Source organism: Dendrobates tinctorius, unplaced genomic scaffold, assembly GCF_039654945.1.
Source record: "Dendrobates tinctorius isolate UK_male_01 unplaced genomic scaffold, ASM3965494v1 ptg000147l, whole genome shotgun sequence".
In the NCBI taxonomy this organism is placed as follows: domain Eukaryota; kingdom Metazoa; phylum Chordata; class Amphibia; order Anura; family Dendrobatidae; genus Dendrobates; species Dendrobates tinctorius.
Window position 1 is genome coordinate 15,127,052 of NW_027361814.1, and position 23,660 is coordinate 15,150,711.

The 23,660-nt window shown below is 46.2% G+C and overlaps 1 protein-coding gene across 1 annotated transcript in view; it reads left to right on the plus strand.

Moving 5' to 3' along the window:
- The window catches only part of LOC141049745 (alpha-2-macroglobulin-like protein 1), a 257,127-nt gene that overhangs the window by 11,039 nt on the left and 222,428 nt on the right, over nt 1-23,660 (plus strand). The window contains exons 3-6 of the mRNA XM_073546472.1: nt 345-504; nt 2,472-2,524; nt 11,496-11,516; nt 23,270-23,426. Of these exons, the coding sequence (XP_073402573.1) occupies nt 345-504; nt 2,472-2,524; nt 11,496-11,516; nt 23,270-23,426 (391 nt within the window). The remainder of the gene's footprint in view (nt 1-344; nt 505-2,471; nt 2,525-11,495; nt 11,517-23,269; nt 23,427-23,660) is intronic.

The following is a 23,660-nucleotide window of genomic DNA, read 5'->3' on the forward strand; positions in this document are numbered from 1 at the left end:
CCAGATGACCCAGGAGGTCCCTTCCAACTCTATCATTCTATGATTCTATGTGATGGACACAGCGGTGTAAAACTTTTGCGCAACTTTGTGTCCATCTCATGACATGGACAGATTATTAGTCCCTGAAATGAACAATGATGGTTCCTATTGAATAATTGCTAGCAGAGAGAATAAAGCTGTGAGGAAACCACATAGAAGTACACTGGAAAATTTTTTATTTTTTTTCATAATATAGAAAGAACACAGAAACTAGAATGGAAAATGACAGAAAGTTGTGGGTGGTCGGGTTTCACAAGACAAGTATAAAAAAGAAAAACGTGCTTCCATTTTTTTTTTTTTATCAGGTCCCAATATTAGCGAGAGGTCATCAGTTCCATGACTTACATGTATCTGCAGTCGGAGAAAACCTCAATGTGAATGACAGCAAAAAGGTTATGATTTATGACAGAGGTATTCCATGCATCATTCACAATGATAAGACAACCTACAAGCCAGGTGATACAGGTAAGTGATTCACGGAAAGGAAAAGCAAATATATTATATTATTCAACTTATATAGCCCCATTAATTTCAAAGCGCTTTCTAGACATTATCACACACTTCATAACATTATATAACGGAGGCCGCACAGATGCCAAAAATCCACTCAAACATCAATGATCCGATGAGGACAAGACTGATGCTTTGTATTCAAACTGCACATATGGATTTTATATGGCGGTCACACTCATACTTTTATACTAGCACTTTCTTAAGGGAATCTGTTACCAGGTTTTTGCTACCCTATCTGAGAGCACCATATTGTAGGGACAGAGACCCTGATTCCAGCGATGTACTACTTAGGGTATGTTCACACTACATCTTTTAAATGCCAGCGTACCCACATCATTTTTTAAGCAGAAGACCCTTCAGGAAAATACCAGCAAAGGTATTTTCTGCATTGTCTCCTTTGGCATCTTTTACATCTTTGCCACTGATGTATATAAAATAATGCCTGGAAGACTCTTACAGAATAGTAAGGCCATTTTTTTAGCAGCTTCACGGCTTTTAATTAAAGCCTGAAGTAGTTAAATTTTTTACAAATTACGCCAGATATGCACAGCAAGTTGGTTTGGCATTGAAGTGGTGCATATAGTCATTATGCTTAACGTTTATTCAGCTCTTTTTCATGTGGTTCCAAAATAGAATCCCCCTGAAAAAGACATTGCGTTCACATACCTTAACTTGCTGCTGTTTTGATAAAAATCTGGTTTATCTATTCTCTCAATGCTGAGGTCAGTAAAGCCCGCCCACACTATCTATTGATACTGTGCATAGGCAGAAAGCTGACAATCAGTGGTAGCGGCAGGGTTATACTGAGCTCCTGAATATGGAGGACTGTTTGGCAGCAGGTTTACTAGTCCTCTAGTGATAATCTGTTGCTGATAAAACAGTGATTATATGAAAAGTACAGCAAGGAACCTGGTAAGTGACATATCTCTCTGTTCTCAGAGTAGGTGGCAAAACCTGGTGGCCACAGATTTCCTTTAACTTCATCCTAAAAAAAATAACTGACACCTTATTCTTCCATAACATACCAAACATCATCCTACAAATGTAATAAACGTCATGTTTCGGCCAAAGTTTGCAACCCAGTGTCAAGAAAGCTCATCATCTTACAAGTCACTAATCAAAAAGCCGTGGGTGAAGCTAAGGTTCGGTGGACCTACAGGAGGAAAATATTGTACAGGCCCCTCATATTTTTATAAAAAAAAATTTGCATGACCAATTTTAATTGTACCATAAAGATTACTATTTCATTGTACACACAGAACTTAGAATTAAAAATAAAGAACAACTGATGAGCTCAGTGTTGGACTGGGGTGCCAAGGACCCACCAGTAACCAACTTCAGGGGCCCAACTTTTCAGTTAAATGCAAATGTGACATTATCCTCTATCACAAATGTGCATAACATTGAACTGGGTAGATTCTTAAATTAAAAAGATGCTGCCATTGTCTGTACTTAGGATACAAATAATAGGGAGTAAAAGGCATCATATAACAGATAACATGATAAATGGCCATAATCTACATTCAATACCTTGAGACATGGCAGGCAAGCAAAAAATATATATCCTTGCAGAGACAGAATAAGGGAGGCGCACAATCACCTCGACGCGCGTTTAGCTGCACTGTGCTTTGTCAGGAGGCCTGAAATATGCTCAGATCTCTAGAACCGTATGGTGAATTTAAAAACAAAACGCAAGAAATTGAATACTCAAGCGGGAATAAAATCAGAGAAAAACAGGTCACTTTTGACCTTAAGACAGGTCCTCTTTGCAGTTGGGGATACTAAATTTGGTGGAAACGGTTGTCAGCCTAATGTCTATTGAAGTGAACAAACATTTTGGAGCACAAAATAAATATAAATACAATGGCTGTATAAATATGACAAAACTTGTAATGTCTTCTCATAAACACTTCTTACAGTGAAATTTCATGTGATAACCGTGGACGATGATTTTAAAGCTGTAGATAAAAAGGTGAGTTTTTTTTTTTGTTTTTTTTTATAATTACTGTTCAATGTCAATTTACCTCCTATAAAAATTGCACATTTAGTCTTATAAGCAATACCTCCATTTTCCAGAAACTGTAGTTTAATCAGATATGCTACATATGCTAATTAGTGTGTTCGGTGCACCCTTGGCCAAGAGGCTTGGTGCACCATTACTCGCCCTAGTTCTGCATGCACTGCCTCTCTCACTGGTGACAGACAGCACTGGCTTGCCTAAAGCCAGCACTATCTGCAGAGAAAGATCATGGAAGCCAGTATAAGCTATGCAGCTAGACTTGTAGGGGATATAGTCCACATGAAAACCTTCTTTGTTCTTATCACTTCTTCTTTGAGTAATCAAAAATTTAATTAAATATGCTATTTAGTGTGCTCAGTGCACTCTCAGTATGGCCAAGAGGCTCAAAGCACTGTTACCTCCACTGGTTTTGCATGTCCCCACCTCCCTTACTGATTATTGAGAGCAATGGCTTGCTGTGGCTTTCTCTCCAGGCAGTTCTCTCTCCTGGTAAGTCATTGCTGTCAATCACTATTAAAGGAGGTGAAGACATGCAAAACCAGTGGCTGGAATGGTGCAATGAGCATCATGGCTACACCAAGAAGACCTTCTGTCCCAGGCCATTCCTGAAACAACTGAAGCGATGGCCAGGGGACCATCACAATGCAGGGAGACTACAGTACACAAGATGAGGTACAAACAACAAAGGGTTAATTTATTTACAGGCAAGGAATGCAGTGATAGGAAGGTGTAAACAGGGGTATGCAATGACATAAAACAATTTACAAAAGTGATATTCTCTAGCTGGGCCAGCAAATGGCCCAGTGCACCAACTATTACAGATCAGTGTATTTTTCAAAAGGCAAAACAATGCAATAAAGTACAGTATGCTGCTACTCTAACTATAGCCTAACTGGCCGCTGCTACACCGGCCGCACGGCAACCATGCTCTGTCTATTGCAGCCTATCCTAAGCCCTAAACATATGTGCACATGTATAAACACTCACAGTAAAGTTGGTGTCTCAGTTCCTTCCCGGGGGGCCCTGCAGTTCTCCGCAAGATGATGCGACGTGTTCCCTGGAAGCTCTGTACAATGTGGTCTTGTCCTTGTGTGAAGATCCCGAGCCTGTTCCTAGAAACGGTGGATTCCCTCCTCTGGATTCCTTCCTTGTATATCTTTGTGGCTCCTCACAGCAACACAGGAAAACCACCTTCGTTATCCCCAGAAGGGTCTGCACAATCCCACAGTTAGTCAGTTACAAGCTGCACGTTTTCTCCTCACAGCGCTCACAGCACATCAGTCTCCTGCAGACTCCCAGCTGAGAACATTCACAAGAAAAACAGCCCCTCCCATCTCATAGTTGGCAGAACAAACCAAAACAGTCTAATTGCAGGGGAAGTCTGAATGTCCCATTTCTCTAGCCAAGGGAGTTCTGTCTAATAAAATAGCAGTATGTCTCTACTGTCCATAGCAATGCCACCCTCTTACATGCCTCCCTACTTAAAGATGGTCATCCTCGACCATCACAGCATCAAGGTTTCAGTGGGAAGAATAAACTTGCAATGCAAAATAGCACCTATATGGGAGGCAACACAAGCGGAAAAACAGACAGAGAACACTGTTCTACATAACAGACAGGTGGAGCCCCTGCAGGAGACCTCTGGGATCTCCGGAGGTCTTGAGTATCTTCCAAAGGAATACTTGCTGCAGGAGTTGTAGGCTCTTGTCTGGACTCATCGTGGACCCCCCACGGTGTCAGGGTCGATCCACCATTCATCATAGATTTGACCAGCAGGCAAAACAGGTTCAGGAAATGGAGCAACATCTTCAGGCGGCACTGGTACAGGACGGGCCTCGGACCAGCATGGCCGCAGCATATTTCTGTGAAGTACTTTAGGGGCAGACACCCCATTCTCAACCTGCACCTTGTAGACCAGACCGTCAGCATACACTCGCTCGATGACTGTAAGGCTGCACTTCCCATCTCTCACTTAGTTTACCCTTGGGACATTTCTCTCTGACTAATACTAGGTCCCCGGGCCGGAGCGGTATCTGTTGTGAGTTCATTTTTCCCTTCACCATTGAGGTCTGATGAACTCCCTGTACTGGTGAAGAAAGGTAGTGAAGCTGATTACCAAACACCTGAGCAGATAGATGATGACTGGGTGGCTGGAACTGCCGACAGGATATAAGGCAGCCGACGCCCTTCTGCCTCGCTGGTGATTTTCCTGCTGGATTCTTGGAGACCAGCCTGATTCCTGCTTCTCAAAGCTAAGTTTTTTTGCTCTGCGTTTATACACTTTAGTTTTGGTTTTGTTTTGCTCAGTTTTTTGGAGTTCAGCCATCCCCGGCCAGGGGTGAGCTGAATTCCATTTTTGTCTCTGATCTTTTTATCTCTTGCTCTGTCTTCAGAATATACCTGAGTGCTGATATAGTCTTTTGAAGTCTAGCGACTTCAGGGCCTGTTTTTCCTATCAGTCGGTTTGGTCATTTTTAGGGTTTTTTTATGGATTGCAGACAGCAGCTTTCCTATCCTGTCCTATTTAGTTAGCTTGGGCCCCATCATTTGCTCAACCTATCTTTCTATCTGTGTTAGTGTTTTCATCTTGCCTCACCGTCATTATATGTTGGGGGCTGCCTATTGCTTTGGGGTCTGCTCTGGGGCAGTTTAGTTTTCCCCTTTCTGTCTTTAGGCTATTTAGTTCTCCGGCCATGTTCGAGGAGTCTAGGGCACCGTAGGAACCCCCCACGGCTACTGCTAGTTGTGGTGATAGGTTCAGGCGTCTGCCGATAGCTGCCAACCTCTCTGGTTTTTCTGGACTTAGCTAGTATTTTTGTTTTTCCTCCTTCGGTGACTCATCATGACAGGTATCTCTTGAATTGGTGTACGGCCTGTATGTTCTTTGTCCTGTAGCTGTTGACTCACCAACTGCCGTATTGTTTGCTGTCGTTTCCGATGTTCTTTCACCCATGGAGTGACGTTTTGCTCCATCAGCTCCTCTGGCTGTTGCAACTTCAATTCAATGATCTCTCGTGCAGCTCTTCCAAACAGCAGCAAATAGGGGGAGTAACCCGTGGTGGAATGGACACGATTGATGTAGATCCAGACCAACTCTGGCAGGAAATCTGGCCAACATGCCTTCTTGTCCTCTTCCAACGTCCTCAACATTTGAAGTAAGGTTCGGTTGAAGCATTCACATGCTCTGTTGCCTTAAGGATGGTAAGGGGTGGTCCGGGACTGCTCGATGCCATACAAACGATACAGTTCTTCCATCACCTTGCATTGGAAGCATGCACCTTGGTCAGAGTGGATGCGCTTTGGGCACCCATACACTTGGATGAAGTCTTGACAGATGGCCCGCACTGCCGACTCGGCAGTCTGATCTCTAGTCAGTGTGACTAACGCGAACTTGGAAAAATTGTCGGTCATCACTAAACAGTACTGTGGCCCCTGGGCTGAGTGTCCCACAAGGAGATAGTCGATCATCAAGACTTCTAGTGGTTCCTTAATACGTATGGACTGGATGGGTGCCCCTTGTTCAGTACTCTTAATGAGGTCACATTCCCGAGATTGCCGGCAAACCTCTTCTACCACGGACTCCAACCGGGGGCAGTTCACGTGCCGCTGTAACCACTGGTAGGTCTTTGTGGACCTGAAGTGGGCTCCAAATTCGTGGGCATCTTTAGCCACTTCTTGGATCATTCCTCCTAGGATGACCACCTGCCACCTTACTTCAGGATCTTTCGGCTGTTGCCTCTTGTGATACAGCACTTATTGTCACACCTCCAGCCTATCCCACTGGTTAAAGAAACTCTTCATCTCAGCGTCCAGACTATCTCGCTCTTGTTTGCCTGGCTTCCGCTTCTGTGCTACCCAGCATTTCATCTGTCTCAGCCCTCTGTCTTCATCTTGAACTTTTCCCCACTCTTCATTGGTTCTCCCCAGAGATCGGGGTAGTGTGCAGGCCTCCCTACTTGACTGGACTGCAACCACTGGGGTCTTGAACTTACAGAAGTCTGGGGTTTCTTCCTCTTCGAGTTGTTCATCGAGATCCCCCACTGGAGTTTGCACCATCACTCGTGACAGGCCATTGGCATCTGCATTTTCAGTAGCAGAGCGATAACGAATGGTAAAGTCAAACTTGGCCAGGCGAGCCACCCACAGTTGTTCTAGGTCCCCCAATTTAGCATTCTCAAAGTGGACCAGGGGATTATTTTCCGTTCGAACTTGAATCTTGGTCCCTGCCAGGAAGCCCACAAACTTCTGTCATGGCCCACACCAGGGCCAGGAGCTCTAACCGGAAAGAGCTGTAATTGTGAGGGTTTCTTTTGCTGTCTCGCAGTTACCTACTGGCATACCCGATAACTCTCTCATGTCCATCCTGTATTTGGGAAAGTACTGCACTGGCTCCTTGAAGGCTACCATCTGTGTACAACAGGAATGGTTGATCGAAATCTGCATAGGCCAAAATCGGGTCTGAAGTAAGAGCACTCTTTATAGCCTGGAAGGCCTCATCTTGCCTCTGGTCCCAGGGGATGCACTGGGCCTTCGGCACTCCGGCGGTCCCTCTCAGCAGTTCATTCAGAGGACCCGCCACCTTTGCAAAATCTTTGACAAACCGTAGGTAGTACCCAGCGAGTCCAAGGAAGGCCTAGAGTTCCCGCACGGCTCGAGGAACTGGCCACTTCTGGATAGCAGCCACTTTTTCTATTGATGGCAGATCTCCGTCTTGTGACACTATGTGGCCAGGTACTCGATCTCTCTCTTGAAGAGGTGGCACTTCTTTGGCTTCACCTACAGGTTATGAGCCCGCAGTCTTCCGAGTACCTGTCCAAGCCGAGCAAGATGGTCTTCGAACGAGGCAGAGAACACAATGATGCCATCCAGGTAGATCAGGGTAGCCTCAAAGTTTAAATCTCTCAAACACTTTTCCATCAGCCATTGAAACGTGCCCGGAGCATTGGAGAGCCTGAAGGGCATCCTGTTAAACTCGAACAATCCCATAGGGAGTATGAAGGCAGTTTTTTCCTTGTCTTTCTCGGCCACTTGCCAGTATCCGCTTGCTACGTCCAAGGTGGAGAAGTACTTGGCTTTCCCCAATGCTGTCAAGGATTCCTCAATGCGGGGTAACGGATATGAGTCGCACACAGTGCAGGCATTGAGTTTCCTGTAATCTACACAGAACCAGATGGTCCCATCCTTCTTGACCGGGGCCGCTCAAGGGCTCTGACTACTCTGCACTACTCCTGAATCCAGCATCTGCCTCAGTAATGTCTTCACCTCTTGGTACATCTTGGGTGGGATTTGCGGGTATCATTCTCGAATTGGACAAGCGTCCCCGGTCGGTATCTTGCCTGTGATCACTTACATACAGCCAAAATCTTCAGTGTGATGGGTGAATGCAGCCTGATTTTTCCCACAGCATAGCTTCTGTCGCCCGCACACGCTCAGGGCCAAGAGCCTTCACATCCATTTCCATTTGATCAAGGATGATCCGCCCATTCCACTCTGGGCATGACTTCTCTTCAGGCCCCGCAGCGACTGCCAGGGTACACCCTGCACCTTCGATCGGCAATAAAGACATTTCTTTCTGACTCACCGCTTCGCCCTTGTGTAGGTACACCCGGGCCAGATCTGTCCCCCCCCCCGTGGCAAGGTGACTCCCCGGGGCCCACGTTCAAAGCTCTTATGGGGACGTGTCCTCGCTGGACCACAGCTATCGTTTGAGCTATCATGCCTTCTTAGTTCAGCCTGTGGTAGGCGGAGGAGCGGACCATCACCTCCAGCCCGTCAAGGTTGCGATGAGTCCCCACTGGAAGGTGTAATATACTTTCTCGCTCTGGAGACAAGATTACAGACTCCTTCCAAGGGGCCCTGATGACTCTTACCACCTGATAAGATGGCACACTCTTCTGCATCTCACAGATGCGGATCAATCGCTGAAGGGCTTCTTGAGTAGACTTGTGTGTGGCAGCCTTCTTCCAGTAACTGGGTCCCCATTTGGTGAACATTATCTGATTGAGTTCTCGTAGGATATTCATTCCCATTACTACAGGCACATCTTCTTTAATGGGCTCAGGGACTAGCAGGATCCCTTTCTTTCCTACTTCTTGCCCACAGATTCAAATATTCATCCACACGACCCCTGTGACCGGTATCGGCTGTTGATTGGCAGCAAACAACCAAATCAATATCTCCTTCTCTGGCTTAGCCAGGGCCTGAAAATGCTGTTTGAAAATATGATTCTGGCATCGTTGTCACTTGTGAACCGGTATCCATCAAGCAATCCACTGGAACTCCCTCAAATTAAGCACGCAGGATGAGACTCCCAGCAATCAAGTGTTCATTATGATGAGGAGCGGCCTCTCTTCTCCAACAGAGTGCCGCGTTACTGCGGGGGTTGGTAGCTTAACGGCGGCTGTTGCTGGCTTTGAGCATAATTCAAGCAGTCCCTGGCAAGGTGCCCTTGTCTTCCACATTCCCAGCATTGGATGCCTCCTCTTTGCCGAGGGGCACCCCGAGCCTGTCTTCGTGCCTCTGATGCCTGGCGGGGGGACTTGCACCCACTGACCCCTTAAAGGCTTAAAGGTCGGGCCGAAGCATGGTTATATGAGTGCATTGAGTTAGACTGTTGTTCTCCCCTTCTTTGCTCCATCCGGGTTAATTTGTCTTGCATACTGACAAGAGACCGCTGCAAGTTGTGCACTACCTGGGCCAGTGCCTCCTGATGATTTGGGTATCCTTTGGTATTGGCACCCTGGACACGCATCACACCAGACATGTAAGTGTCTTCCTTGCTTCGGGCCACTGCTTCTGCCAGGATTTGACGGAATAAAAGAGTCGGATCTACACGGACCCGTTCTGACAGTGCTCTCCTCAAGGATGTGCTATGCAGTCCCAGAATTAATTTGTTCCCAGAGTATCCAGTTTGTGGGGCCCACGCCACCAAGCACATCCGTCTCTTTCCTTTGCACTTCTGCCAACACTTCTTGCAGTGCTGTCGCATACGGGGAGATCCCTTCTTCCTGCTGCAGTCTAGAGAAAAATTTGGCGCGGAGGTGTCCCGCGCCAGCAGTCTCGATGTATATCTCTTCCAGGAATTTCACTAGCTCCTTCAGGATACTACGGGTGAGTTCCGGCTGTAAACAGATGTTTTTACGGGCCTCTCACTCCATGGCAGTCAAAGCAATGTCCACTTCAAGAACTGTGCTGTTGTTATAAATCTTCAGGGTGCTTTGCAGCCGGGACACCCAATCAGACAGGGGCACATTATTGCCGTCAAATTTTGGAAGCACACTAAATATGGTGCCCATAGGGAGTGTCCTTGAAGGGGTTCCACCAATGCCCACAGCATCCCCACTAACATTAGCACTCCCGTCGTTGCTGCCTGCTGCCTGAATCTTGGTGACAGTAACCCTGCTCGCATCGCCACTTGAAGTGATGTCCGAGGGACCACTACAATGCAGGGAGACTAAGGTACACAAGATGAGGTGCAAACAACAAATGGTTAATTTATTTACAGGCAAGGAATGCAGTGATAGGAAGGTGTAAACAGGGGTATGCAATGACATAAAACAATTTACAAAAGTGATATTCTCTAGCTGGGCCGGCAAATTGCCCGGTGCACCAACTATTACAGATCAGTGTATTTTTCAAAAGGCAAAACAATGCAATAAAGTACAGTATGCTGCTACTCTGTCTATAGCCTAACTGTCCCCTGCTACACCAGCCGCACGGCTACCGTGTTCTGTCTAATGCAGCCTATCCTAAGCCCTAAACATGTGCGCACATGTGGTTAACACTCACAGTAAAGTTGGTGTCTCAGTTCCTTCCCAGGGGGCCCCCTGCAGTTCTCTGCAAGATGATGCGATGTGTTCCCTGGAAGCTCTGTCCCCTCTCCATAACATTTTATGAGCACCAGTTGTCATCTCCTGTTACAATATATGTTCTCCATTCTCCCATTATGATTCATTACTAATCTAGAATCATTTCTACATATTCAGATTTTATTCTAGGAATAGTATTAGAAATAGTGCTTTTTATTTCACATCATCTATTGTGGCTCTCTCTATAAAACATGGACAAGAAATACATAAATACTATGCAAAAAAAATCTCTGATTTGTTGCTATGGATAACATCTTAAAGAGGTTGCCTACTACTGTTTGGCTGTATCCTTAGGATAGGTCATCAATGTCTGATCAGTTGGGGTCCGACACTCGGTATTCCCACTGATCAGCTGTTATCAGCGTCTGCGTTGCCGGTCGCTTACCGTTGAGGCTCAGAACTGATTATGCTGATATGGTCCAGTAGAGAAAAATCCTTCAACTTTTCCTTTCACCACACGTGAATCATCTACCCATTATATTTTTCACATAAAGGCTGTTTGCACCAAAGTTTCATTGCTGCGATGCAACAATTAAATAAAAGACATTTGGTAAAATATTCTAATGCTTTGTGCCTCTAGCTGCCATGCAGACCTTTGTATCTCCATAGTTACAGACTACAAAACATGTGTAGTCTGTTCCTACAGTAACGTGTTACTCCTTCCTGTCTCCCGCCCCCGAGGAGGCAGATGAGTGGGACTGTAAGGGGTTTGCTTGAAATTTTAATAAATAAATAAATGCTATACATGACATGTAAGGCCTGTTTCACACTTCCGTTTTTATGTCCGCCAAACGGATCCGTTTCCGTTTTTTTGACGGAAACGGATGCAAACGGATCCGTTTTTAAAACCAGGATCCATTTTTTTGACGGATCCGCAGTAACTGCTATGGGACAAAAACGGATCCTGCAAAAAAATGGCGGATCCGTTTTTTAACGGAAACCAACTGATTTTGACGGATTTGAAAAAACGGAAGTGTGAAACAGGCCTTACAATATTCATCTTTTTTACTATTTGTATTTTACGTGTATAATAATATACTTTTTTCTTTTCTTAGCTTGGTGTGGTTGAAATAATAGTAAGTATAACGCATATATTCCCAGAACTAGATATGTTATATTTCTGTATCGTGAATTTTCTTGCAAAACTCTTTGGACTAGTGATAATAAGACCAGTTTTAGCCCTGTAAGCACTGATGTACCCGTGGCCGGATCACTAGAGCGCACATTCCGATCAGCTTCAGCGTCCCTGCGCTCCTCTGATATTGATGCAGGTTCGAAGAGTGCACAGTTCAGACCAGCAGGGCAATTATGTCGCTAATAATTTGGCGCAACACTGCTTAATTCTAGAGTTGAGCGACTTTTGTTTTTTTAGGGTCGCGTTTCGTTTCGTGAAACCCGACTTTTCCAAAAGTCGGGTCGAGCAAGATCGTCCGATTATAGGGAAAAGTCGGGGTCGTCCCGAAACACGAAACCCAATGTAAGTCAATGGGGAATAAAAGTCGGCAGTGAGAGGAGGACAGGAAACACACCAACAGTGCCCATTTGAATGCCAAAAGCATCAATTCTTCTTACTTAAGCTTGTCAACCTTAATTAACTTCATAATATAAGTTACACACTGAAAAATGGGTGTTATTTGGCTAAAGTTGTGGGGGGGGAGGGCTGGCTGCAGGTTTTCAGGTGCCCTGGGCGAAAGAGCGCCCCTTTAACACATACCACAACTCATCATGCTCCGATACGGCAGATAAATAGCGGTATAGTACAATGAAAAATACCTCACTTTTTACATCTCATGACGAGGCCCATCTATTTCTCCATACAGAATCATTGGTCCCATATAATGTTTGAAACAGTATATGATGAGCTCCACATAATGCTACAGTATATGTTGGTCCCCATGGATGAAGCTCCACTGTCTTATGGGCCCAAATAATGCTCCAAACATAATGTGCCCCATTTCTAATGCTCTAGTGTATAATGGGCCCTGTAAATGCTGCTCCAGTGTCTGATGTCCACCTTTGGAATGTTCCAGTGTATGGTGGGCCCCATCTATCATTCTCCAGAGTATAGTGCTCCCCAAAAATTGCTGTCCCAACATTGAAAACAATCAAATAAGTCTCCTCGCTAGGGAATCCCTGCACTTGTCTGGACAGGTGCTGTAGCTTGCTTAACAGCTCGCCAGCCGTTCTCACGCCCAGTATGGATTGCACGTGATTGCACAAAGGTTAGAAAGGGTACCGTATCCCTGGATAACATGTATGGATAGCGTACACATTCAAAATATATGTCTATACAGCATGAGGCAGGCTCAGACGGTGTTAGGCCCAGTATGGATTGCACGTGATTGCACAAAGGTTAGAAAGGGTACCGTATCCCTGGATAACATGTATGGATAGCGTACACATTCAAAATATATGTCTATACAGCATGAGGCAGGCTCAGACGGTGTTAGGCCCAGTATGGATTGCACGTCATTGCACAAAGGTTAGAAAGGGTACCGTATCCCCGGATAACATGTATGGATAGCGTACACATTCAAAATATATGTCTATACAGCATGAGGCAGGCTCAGACGGTGTTAGGCCCAGTATGGATTGCACGTCATTGCACAAAGGTTAGAATGGGTACCGTATCCCCGGATAACATGTATGGATAGCGTACACATTCAAAATATATGTCTATACAGCATGAGGCAGGCTCAGACGGTGTTAATCCCAGTATGGATTGCACGTCATTGCACAAAGGTTAGAAAGGGTACCGTATCCCTGGATAACATGTATGGATAGCGTACACATTCAAAATATATGTCTATACAGCATGAGGCAGGCTCAGACGGTGTTAGGCCCAGTATGGATTGCACGTCATTGCACAAAGGTTAGAAAGGGTACCGTATCCCCGGATAACATGTATGGATAGCGTACACATTCAAAATATATGTCTATACAGCATGAGGCAGGTTCAGACGGTGTTAGGCCCAGTATGGATTGCACGTCATTGCACAAAGGTTAGAAAGGGTACCGTATCCCCGGAAAACATGTATGGATAGCGTACACATTCAAAATATATGTCTCAGGAGGCAGGCTCAGACGGTGTCAGGCATAGTATGGATTTGACGGCCCAGATTACACAGCGGAGGAGCAGGGAGAGGTAAAGATTGCAAATGCTGGGGCCCTGCCCAAGCAAGGGGGGCCCACTCGTGGGCGTCGGTACTGGCACTGGGCCCCTCATAGTACAGCGGTGTGTCTGACGGCGGGTGTGCACCACCGCCGTCAGAGACACTTGATTGCACAATGAGGGACCCTGTGCCAGTGCCCGCGCCCAAGAGTCGGCCTACCCACCTGTCCAGGGCAACGGCACTCGCACGGTGTCGTGCGGTAGGTGGTGACCCCGGCCATGGGGGGGGAGGCAGCACAGTTAGGGAGTTTTAGAAAGTGGCATATGTTGATGTTGGACATTCAGCTGATGCAAAAGGAGAAATAGGTGAAGTACCAGGAAGAGGTGGACCAAAGCAAGCCATTTTTCTGTCACCCTATGTGTCATCAGGGGAAGGTGGGACAAAATCCTTGGAAACCCATGCGTGGTTCATTTTAATGAAGGTTAGATCATCCACATTTTGGGTTGACAGACGTGTCCTTTTTTCTGTAAGGATTGATCCAGCTGCACTGAAGACTCTTTCCGATAGCACACTTGCAGCTGGGCAAGCGAGCTCCTGTAAGGCATATTGGGCCAATTCAGGCCAGGTGTCCAATTTAGCGGCCCAATAGTCAAAGGGGAATGACCTGTGTGGGAGAACATCGATATGGGAGGAAAAGTAGTTTGTAACCATAGTTGACAACTGCTGTTGTGTGAGCGGTATTTGAAAAATCAGTCCACAACATTGTCATAAAACCCCTGTCTCCAACGCCACTTCTGCTGTGTGCACCACGAACACCTCTGCCAAGCTGCCCCCGGCCCGTACGGCTCATGTGAGAACCATCACCGCTGCTGTGTGCTGGGAATGCCTCAAGCAACCGATTTACCAGAGTTGCTTGTTTATTAGCCAATATTAGGTCAAGGTTCTCCTGTGGCATGATGTTTTGTAATTTGCCTTTATAGCGTGGATCCAGGATGCTGGCCAACCAGTAGTCGTCATCGTTCATCATTTTGGCAATGCGGGGGTCCCTTTTTAGGATCCGCAAGGCATAATCTGACATGTGGGCCAATGTTCCCAGTGTCAATGATGCACTGCGAGTGCTGGGTGGAGGAGCACTTTCTGGCAAATCCACATCCCTCCAGTCACGCACAAACCCTGTACCAGACCTTGCCACGCCAACATTTTCACTTGCCCCACGAGATACATCCTCCTCCCCTAAGTAATCATCCCCATCATCCTCCTCCTCCTCCTCCTCTTCTTCCTCCACTTCGTCCAGGAGAGGTTCCTGAGCAGACAATGGCTGAATGTCATCAAGGATTCCCTCCTCCTCTTCCTCCTCATCAACATTGGCTGCAGACGCCTGCTCCTTAAGGTGCGTCAAAGTTTGCATGAGCAGACGCATAAGTGGGATGCTCATGCTTAGGATGGCGTCGTCTGCGCTTACCAGCCGTGTGCATTCCTCAAAACACTGAAGGACTTTACAAAGGTCTTTCAGCTTCGACCACTGCACGCCTGTCAACTCCATGTCTGCTCTCAAAGTGCCTGGCCGTGTATCCTCCCACAAATGCATTATGGCCTGCCTCTGCTCGCACAGCCGCTCCACCATGTGCAGGGTGGAGTTCCACCTTGTTGCAATGTCGATAATGAGGCGGTGGTTGGGAAGGTGGAGCAATCGCTGCAGCTTCTGCATACCAACGGAGTGTACAGGCGACCGGCGGATGTGCGCGCACAGTCTTCGCACCTTCTGGAGCAGGGCTGTTAACTCCGGATAATTTTTGAGGAAGCACTGCACCACCAGGTTCAATGTGTGAGCCAAGCAAGGTATGTGGCTGAGTTTTGAAAGGGCTATGGCTGCCACAAAATTACGGCCGTTATCACTAACTACCTTGCCTGCCTCAAGATGTACACTGCCCAGCCATGACTCAGTTTGTCGCTTCAAGTACTCGGCCAGCACCTCGGCGGTGTGTCTGTCGCCCAAACACATCATCTGCAACACAGCCTGCTGACGCTTTCCACTAGCTGCTCGATAGGGGGACACATCGTGTGCAACAGTGGCAGCTGCAGATGGAGTGCTCGTACAACTGCGCTCTGTGGACGAGCTTTCGCTTCTGGAGGAGGAGGAGGAGGAGGAGGAGGGTCGAACGCCTACAGCCAACTGTTTCCTATACCGTGGGCTAGGCAGCACTGTCCCACCACCGCTGTCCCCTGTGGACCCTGCATCCACCACATTAACTCAGTGCGCAGTGATGGACACGTAACGGCCCTGGCCATGCCGACTGGACCATGCATCAGTTGTGAGGTGCACCTTTCCGCTCACTGACTGCTTGAGTGCATGGACAATGCGGTCTTTCACATGATGATGGAGGGCTGGGATGGCTTTGCGAGAGAAGAAGTGGCGACTGGGTAGGTCATAGCGTGGTACTGCATAGGCCATGAGTTCGCGGAAAGCTGTGCTTTCCACCAACCGAAAGGGCATCATCTCAAACGAGATTAGTTTGGCAATGTGGGCGTTCAAACCCAGTGTACGCGGATGAGAGACTGAGTACTTTCTTGACCTACTCATAGTGTCTGGGAGGGTGAGCTGGACTTGAGAGCTGCATATGGTGGAAGTAGCGGTGGACAGGGCGGACTGAGAGAGGGTTGATGATGGTGATGGAGTTGGTGTTCTTTCTGATGGCCTAGAATCAGTCTTTCGTTGATATAACAGTGGGATTCCCTGACTGCTGTGGCCTTGCAACGACACCTCAACATTTGCTGCTGTGCTAACCGGTGGGCTTACAGTGGGGGAAACAATGTAGCGTTGCTGACTACCTTCGTTGTGATCAGTTGCACATGTGGCACTTGAGGTTTGGTGTTGTGTCCACGCTTGCAAGTGCATGCTGGTTAAATGTCTAAGCATGCAACTGGTATTCAAATTTTTCAGATTTTTCCCTCGGCTAAAGGTCTTTGCGCACTTCTTACAGATAACCTTGGCCTGATCATGAGGATTTTGTTCAAAAAAGTGCCACACTGCACTCTTCCTACTTTGGCAGACATTTTGCGGCCTAGCACGCTGTGATCTTTTGACCGTCTGGACAAGCTGTCCAGCAACTCTTTTGATGTTTGGAACCTGTCTTTGGAGTGCTCCGGGCCTGCCAGATAACAGCTGTTGCGATGTCGATGTCTGCTGTGGATGCTCCTCATCTGAGCTATTGGAAGCAGCACCCTCTTCCCCCAATGGATGCCAATCTGGGTCAACAACTGGGTCATCCATCACCTCCTCTTCTATGTCATGTGCACCTTTCTCTGTGTCACCGTGTATGGTGGTATAGTGTGCGGGAAGGGGCACCTGAGTCTCATCAGGGTCAAAATCTGGCTCTGTACACTGCGAGGACAATGTAGTGCTCTGAGTGAATGTACCAGCAGAATCATCCATCAGCGGCTGTGCATCAGTGCACTCCATGTCAGATTCATCTTGGCCTGGGTAATTCACCATTTGACTTGATAATCCAGGCATGGTATGTGAAAACAGCTCCATGGAGTAATCAGTAGTATGGCCTGCGTCATCCTTCAATCTTGGTTGGGGTGAAGGACACAAGGAAAGGTGTGGTTCATGAACATGAGCCTCCAATGACGACTCAGTGCTTTTACTTTTTACAACTGAAGAAGAGGAGGCGATAGAGCTGGAGGCTGAGTCAGCAATGTAAGACAAAACTTTTTCCTGACGCTCTGCCTTTAAAAGCGGTTTGCCAACTCCTAGAAAACTAAGCGTTCGAGGCCAGACGATGACGCAGGGTCAGCACCTCCTGCATTCGGTCCTATTTTGCTCTTGCCACTACCATCAGATCCACCACCAACACCATCATTACCAGCTGCCAACCCCCGCCCAATTCCACGGCCTCTTCCACCAGCCTTCCTCATTTTTGGTAGAAATGTAGACAAAATCCAACAAACTATATAGTAATGTAAAACAAGGTAAAAGGTGTCTATAGGACAGGGGAGATTTAGAATTTCTGCACACACTTGTGGACAGTGGACACTTTTGGATTGTGTGAGGCCCACTGATATCTGAGCGCTATGTGACACGCTCGATGGCACAGCTGCCTGTGACCAAAGTGACGAGAGGATAATGGAGATTTTGAATCTCTGCGTACACTTTTGGACACTGGACACTTGTAGATTGTGTGAGGCCCACTGATATCTGAGCGCTATGTGACACGCTCGATGGCACAGCTGCCTGTGACCAAAGTGATGAGAGGATAATGGAGATTTTGAATCTCTGCGTACACTTTTGGACACTGGACACTTGTAGATTGTGTGAGGCCCACTGATATCTGAGCGCTATGTGACACGCTCGATGGCCCAGCTGCCTGTGACCAAAGTGACGAGAGGATAATGGAGATTTTGAATCTCTGCATACACTTTTGGACACTGGACACTTGTAGATTGTGTGAGGCCCACTGATATCTGAGCGCTATGTGACACGCTCGATGGCACAGCTGCCTGTGACCAAAGTGACGAGAGGATAATGGAGATTTTGAATCTCTGCGTACACTTTTGGACACTGGATACTTGTGGATTGTGTGAGGCCCACTGATATCTGAGCGCTATGTGACACGCTCGATGGCACAGCTGCCTGTGACCAAAGTGACGAGAGGATAATGGAGATTTTGAATCTCTGCGTACACTTTTGGACACTGGACACTTGTGGATTGTGTGAGGCCCACTGATATCTGAGCGCTATGTGACACGCTCGATGGCACAGCTGCCTGTGACCAAAGTGACGAGAGGATAATTGAGATTTTGAATCTCTGCGTACACTTTTGGACACTGGACACTTGTAGATTGTGTGAGGCCCACTGATATCTGAGCGCTATGTGACACGCTCGATGGCACAGCTGCCTGTGACCAAAGTGACGAGAGGATAATGGAGATTTTGAATCTCTGCGTACACTTTTGGACGCTGGACACTTGTAGATTGTGTGAGGCCCACTGATATCTGAGTGCTATGTGACACGCTCGATGGCACAGCTGCCTGTGACCAAAGTGACGAGAGGATAATGGAGATTTTGAATTTCTGCGTACACTTTTGGACACTGGACACTTGTAGATTGTGTGAGGCCCACTGATATCTGAGCGCTATGTGACACGCTCGATGGCACAGCTGTGACAAAAGTGACTAGAGGATAAGGGAGATTGGATTGCTTTTAAAAAAGCAGTTTGCGGAGCAGTGGGTAAACAGCAATGCCAGCGTGTCAGGAAGCCTTAGAAGGCAGCCCAACAACCAACACCACTGATACACCACAATATAGCCTCCCCTTGCACTGCACACACAGTGACTTGTGTGTTGTGCAGGCCAAATCGCTAGCAGCAGAAGCAGTTCTTTTGTCTTCTTCCCTGCCTAACGCTCTCCCTACAGAATCAGCAGCAACCTCTCCCTATACTAAGATCGGCAGAAGTAAGATGGCGGTCGGCGTGCACGCCCTTTTATACCCCCTGTGACGCCCACCAAAGCAAGCCAATCACTTGCATGCCCTTCTGAAAGATGGTGGTGACCCGTGCCTAGGTCATCACGTTGCCCACAGTGTCCGTGGATCCTGATTGGCTGAAAAAGAGCGCAAAACAAACTTTTGAAACGCGACTTTGGCGCGTAAGTCGCCGACCTCGTGGCCGACCTCATCCTAGGGTCGGGTTTCGTTTCATGAAACCCGACTTTGCCAAAAGTCGGCGACTTTTGAATTTTTTCGACCCGTTTCGCTCAACTCTACTTAATTCTACTCCAGTCATCCCTCCCTGAGTGAGTTACTTTGACAAAGTTTTGTGACGTTTTGCCAAATGTGCAACTTTTCTAACTAAAAAGTTACTAAGCCAGTTAAAGACATTAAGAAATCCAATTTGGGCCTTTGGATTTCATTAATTACGTCACTTTTTGATGAATTTGCCCCCTTCTCTTCTCTCTCTACATGGCACCAATTAGACAGACCATCAGCAGATTTGGCTTTCAGCACCATCTTTATGCTGATGACACACAACTATACATGTCATTCCCCGACCTTACCCCCGCTGTACTACAGAACGCCAGTGACTGTCTGTCCGCAGTCTCCAACATCACGTCCGCTCTCTATCTGAAACTCAACCTCTCCAAAACTGAACTTCTTCTGCTCCCGCCGTCTACTAACCTCCCTAAATCTGACATTTCCCTCTCCGTGGGTGGTACCACTATAACACCCCGGCAGCAGGCGCGCTGTCTGGGTGTTATGTTTGACACCAATCTCTCCTTCACATCCCATATACAATCTCTTCTCTTGCCACTTACACCTAAAGAACATCTCTAGAATCCGCCCTTTTCTCACCATGGAAACACCAAAAACCCTCACTGTAGCATTGATCCACTCCCTCCTGGATTACTGCAATGCTCTATTAATTGGCCTCCCCGTTACTTGACTATCACCTCTCCAGTCCATTCTTAATGCGGCAGCCAGGGTAATCTATCTGGCTAATAGGTACTCGGACGCGTCAGCTCTTCGCCAAACATTTACACTGGCTGCCGATTCATTATGGATCCAATTCAAAGTACTTGTTCTCACCCACAAAGCTCTCCACAGTGCAGCACCCCCCTACATCTCCTCCCTCATTTCTGTCTATCGGCCTAACCGACCGCTGCGCTCTGTAAATGACTTGCGACTAACCTCTGCACTAATCCGCACCTCCCACTCCCGACTCCAAGACTTCTCCCGTGATGCGCCAATCCTCTGGAATGCTCTACCCCAAGAAATTAGGACTATCCACAATTTGCATAGTTTTAGGCGCTCCCTCAAAACACATTTGTTCAGAGCTGCCTATCACATTGACTAATCAAAATCATTCTAGGTGTAGGTGTGCATGAGTAGCCCACTTTCTATCTCCATCCATCCCTCACTCCCTCAAGATGGCTGGACCATCATTGTAAATGCACCACTGTAAATACACACCTGTGCTTTGTATCTCCCCCACCTCATTGTAGATTGTAAGCTCTCACGAGCAGGGGCAGCTTATTTCGCTTTAATTATTGTATTGGTAAACTTGTTACTTATGACGTGTTTTGAAACTGTTAAACTGTAAAGCGCTGCAGAATATGTTGGCGCTATATAAATAAAGATTATTATTATTTGTCACAAAACAAATCAACAAAAACCACACAAGTAAAAAGTGAGAAATAAATGACAAAGGCTGGTTTCACATTTGCGTTTTTTTGCGCTGGAAAAAAACGCATACGTCCGCATGCGTTTTTTCCCCTATATTTAACATGGGTGCGCATACCTGCGCGCTGGTAAGCGCACATATGCGATTTTCATGCGCTGCGTTTTTTTGGGGTGTGCGTTTGTATTTTCCAGACGCAGCATGTTGCATTTTTTGGCCCTGCAAAAAAGCGCATGCGCACGTATGCGCACGTTTTGCGCTAAAAATGGCCATTATAGCCTATGGATGCGCATACGTGCGCACTGGCATGCTCATGTATGCGTTTTTTTGCACATGCGTTTTTTTTGTTAACCATGGAATTTAGGGGTTTGGGTTAGAGTTAGGGTTAGTTAAGGGGGTTTAGGGTTAGGGTTAGGGTCAGGGTCAGGGTTAGGGTTGGGGTTAGGGTCATGGTTAGGGTTAAGTATGGTTTGGTTAAGGGTTAGGGTCAGGGTTAGGGTTAAGTATGGTTTGGTTAAGGGTTAGGGTCAGGGTTAGGGTTAGGGTTAGGGTCAGGGTTAGGGTTAGGGTTAAGGTTAGTTAGGGTTTGGGTTAGGGTTAAGTATGGTTTGGTTAAGGGTTAGGGTTAGGGTTAGGGTCAGGGTTAGGGTTAGGGTTAGGGTCAGGGTTAGGGTTAGTAAAGTCATGGTTTGTGTTAGTGTGAGGGGCCACCTAATGTTGGAAAAAACGCAAACGCGGTAAAAACGCACTAAAAACGCATACAAACGCATAAAAACGCTGCGTTTTTTCATGCATGCTCATAAAAATGCTTGAAAAATACGCAGCAGTTGTATGCTTTTGTATGCGTTTTTTCAATGCGTTTTTTTGCGGGAAAAGCGCGCTGCAAAAAAAAGCAAGTGTGAAACTAGCCAAAAAAAACCCTGCTGATTATGAACTGGGCCTTTTACAGAACCTTTCACCTCAATTTTTCATGATGAACTGGACAAACAATGTAATAGTGGCTGCAGAGCTCAATAAAACATTTTTTTTATTTCACCTTTCCATAGCAATCAACGTATTTGGCACCTAATGAGTTAACTTTTGTTAAATTTAAGAGGGACGTTACACCAACTATTACAGGGAGAAGAAATATACGCCTCCAGTTAAAACATCCACTTGGACTTAAAGGGATACTCCCATCTCCAATATCCTATCCCAGTATATAGTGGGTGCAATAATAATAAAATTTTCAAATAACTCCAATTAGAAATGTAGTATAGTTTTTCTGTTTCATAATGTCTTTTTCCTCATGTGCAGGCATTGCAGGACCTTAGGTAGCCATGGTTATAGCCACTAATATAGTGACAATTAGCTAGTTGCTAGTGGTCGTAACCATGGATACCTAAGGTCCTGCAATGCCCTGCACATGTGGAAAGAGACATGGCTAATCAGAAGATCTATACTACATTTCTAATTGAAGGTATTTGCTAATATTATTATTATTTTACTACATACTGGGATAGGATTTTGGATATGGGAATACCTCTTTAGCTAAAGTTATCTGATTAGATGCCAAAAACATTGCTAAGGCGACGTTCACACATTCAGTATTTGGTCAGTATTTTACATCAGTATTTGTAAGCCTAAATCAGGAGTGGAACAATTAGAGAAAAAGTGTAATAGAAACACATCACCACTTCTGTATTTATCTCCCACTCCTGGTTGTGACTTACAAATCCTGAGGTAAAATACTGAACGTGTGACTGTGGTCTAATAACTCCACAGCAGAGAGGTGAAATTAAAAAAAAAAAAAGTAGTATTCAGTTCTGCAGCCACTATTACATCCTGTTTCCGGCTCTACATGGAAAATTTGGTAAAAGGACCTCTGACCTCTTTCTATTCACTGGGAAAGGCTTAACGGGGTTGTCCAGGCTTGGGGCTCAAGTGTGAAGTCTAATCCTAGACAACCCCTTTAGTAATCTTTGTCTCCCAAGGCTGACAAAACATTAGGGAGCGATCATCCTGTAGCCAGTTGAAAAGGAGGGAAAATGGTCTGAGAATACTTAGAGAAGAATTCTATTTATTTTTCAGTTTTCATTGCAATGTGCGACAGGATAAGATCAACTGGAAGGTTTAATCTGATCTGGTTCTTTGCTACCAAACCCTAAGGGTGTGTGCACACGCTGCGGATTCTGCTACGGATCCGCAGCGGTGTACAGTACCATTATTCCCTATGGGAAATGGAAACCGCAGTGCAGACGCTGCAGAATTTTCCGCGCGGATTATCTGCGGTTTCTAAACCGCAGAAAGAATTGACATGTCAATTCTTTCTACGGATTCCGCAGCGGTTTCCTATCTCCTCCATTGTGGAGGTGGTGAAGCCGCAGGTCCAAACCGCAGAATAGTCCACAGATAAAACGCAGGTCTTTTGACCTGCGGATTTATCTGCGGATTTTGCAAAATCCGCGCGGATGAATCCGCAGACCAGTCCGCAGCGTGTGCACGTACCCTAAGCAGCTTATAAGTAATAATAATAATAATAATTTCCCTCTTTTCTGCAGGACCCAAATAAACACCGCATAGCACAGTGGCAGGATGTGACCACAAAGCAAGGATTTGCTGAATTCAGCTTTCACCTGGCCGATGAATTAGCTTTTGGAAGTTATCAAATTAACATACCCGATGGTTGTGATAAAGATTTTAAAGTTGATAAATACGGTAAGGGGATGTGAAAATAAGTTTAAAAAAAATGATGTAATAAGGATAAAATATAATTATCATACGTTTTCCAATTATCACAAAAACGGCCAATTTTGAACATTTACGTACTTCTTGCTAGGCTGGAGACAGACACAACGTATAAAAATACAGACCGTATTTTACGGTCGTAATATGCAGAAATGTTCCTTGGACAGTGATCCGTATGTCATCTGTTGTCAAGGTGTGGCTTCT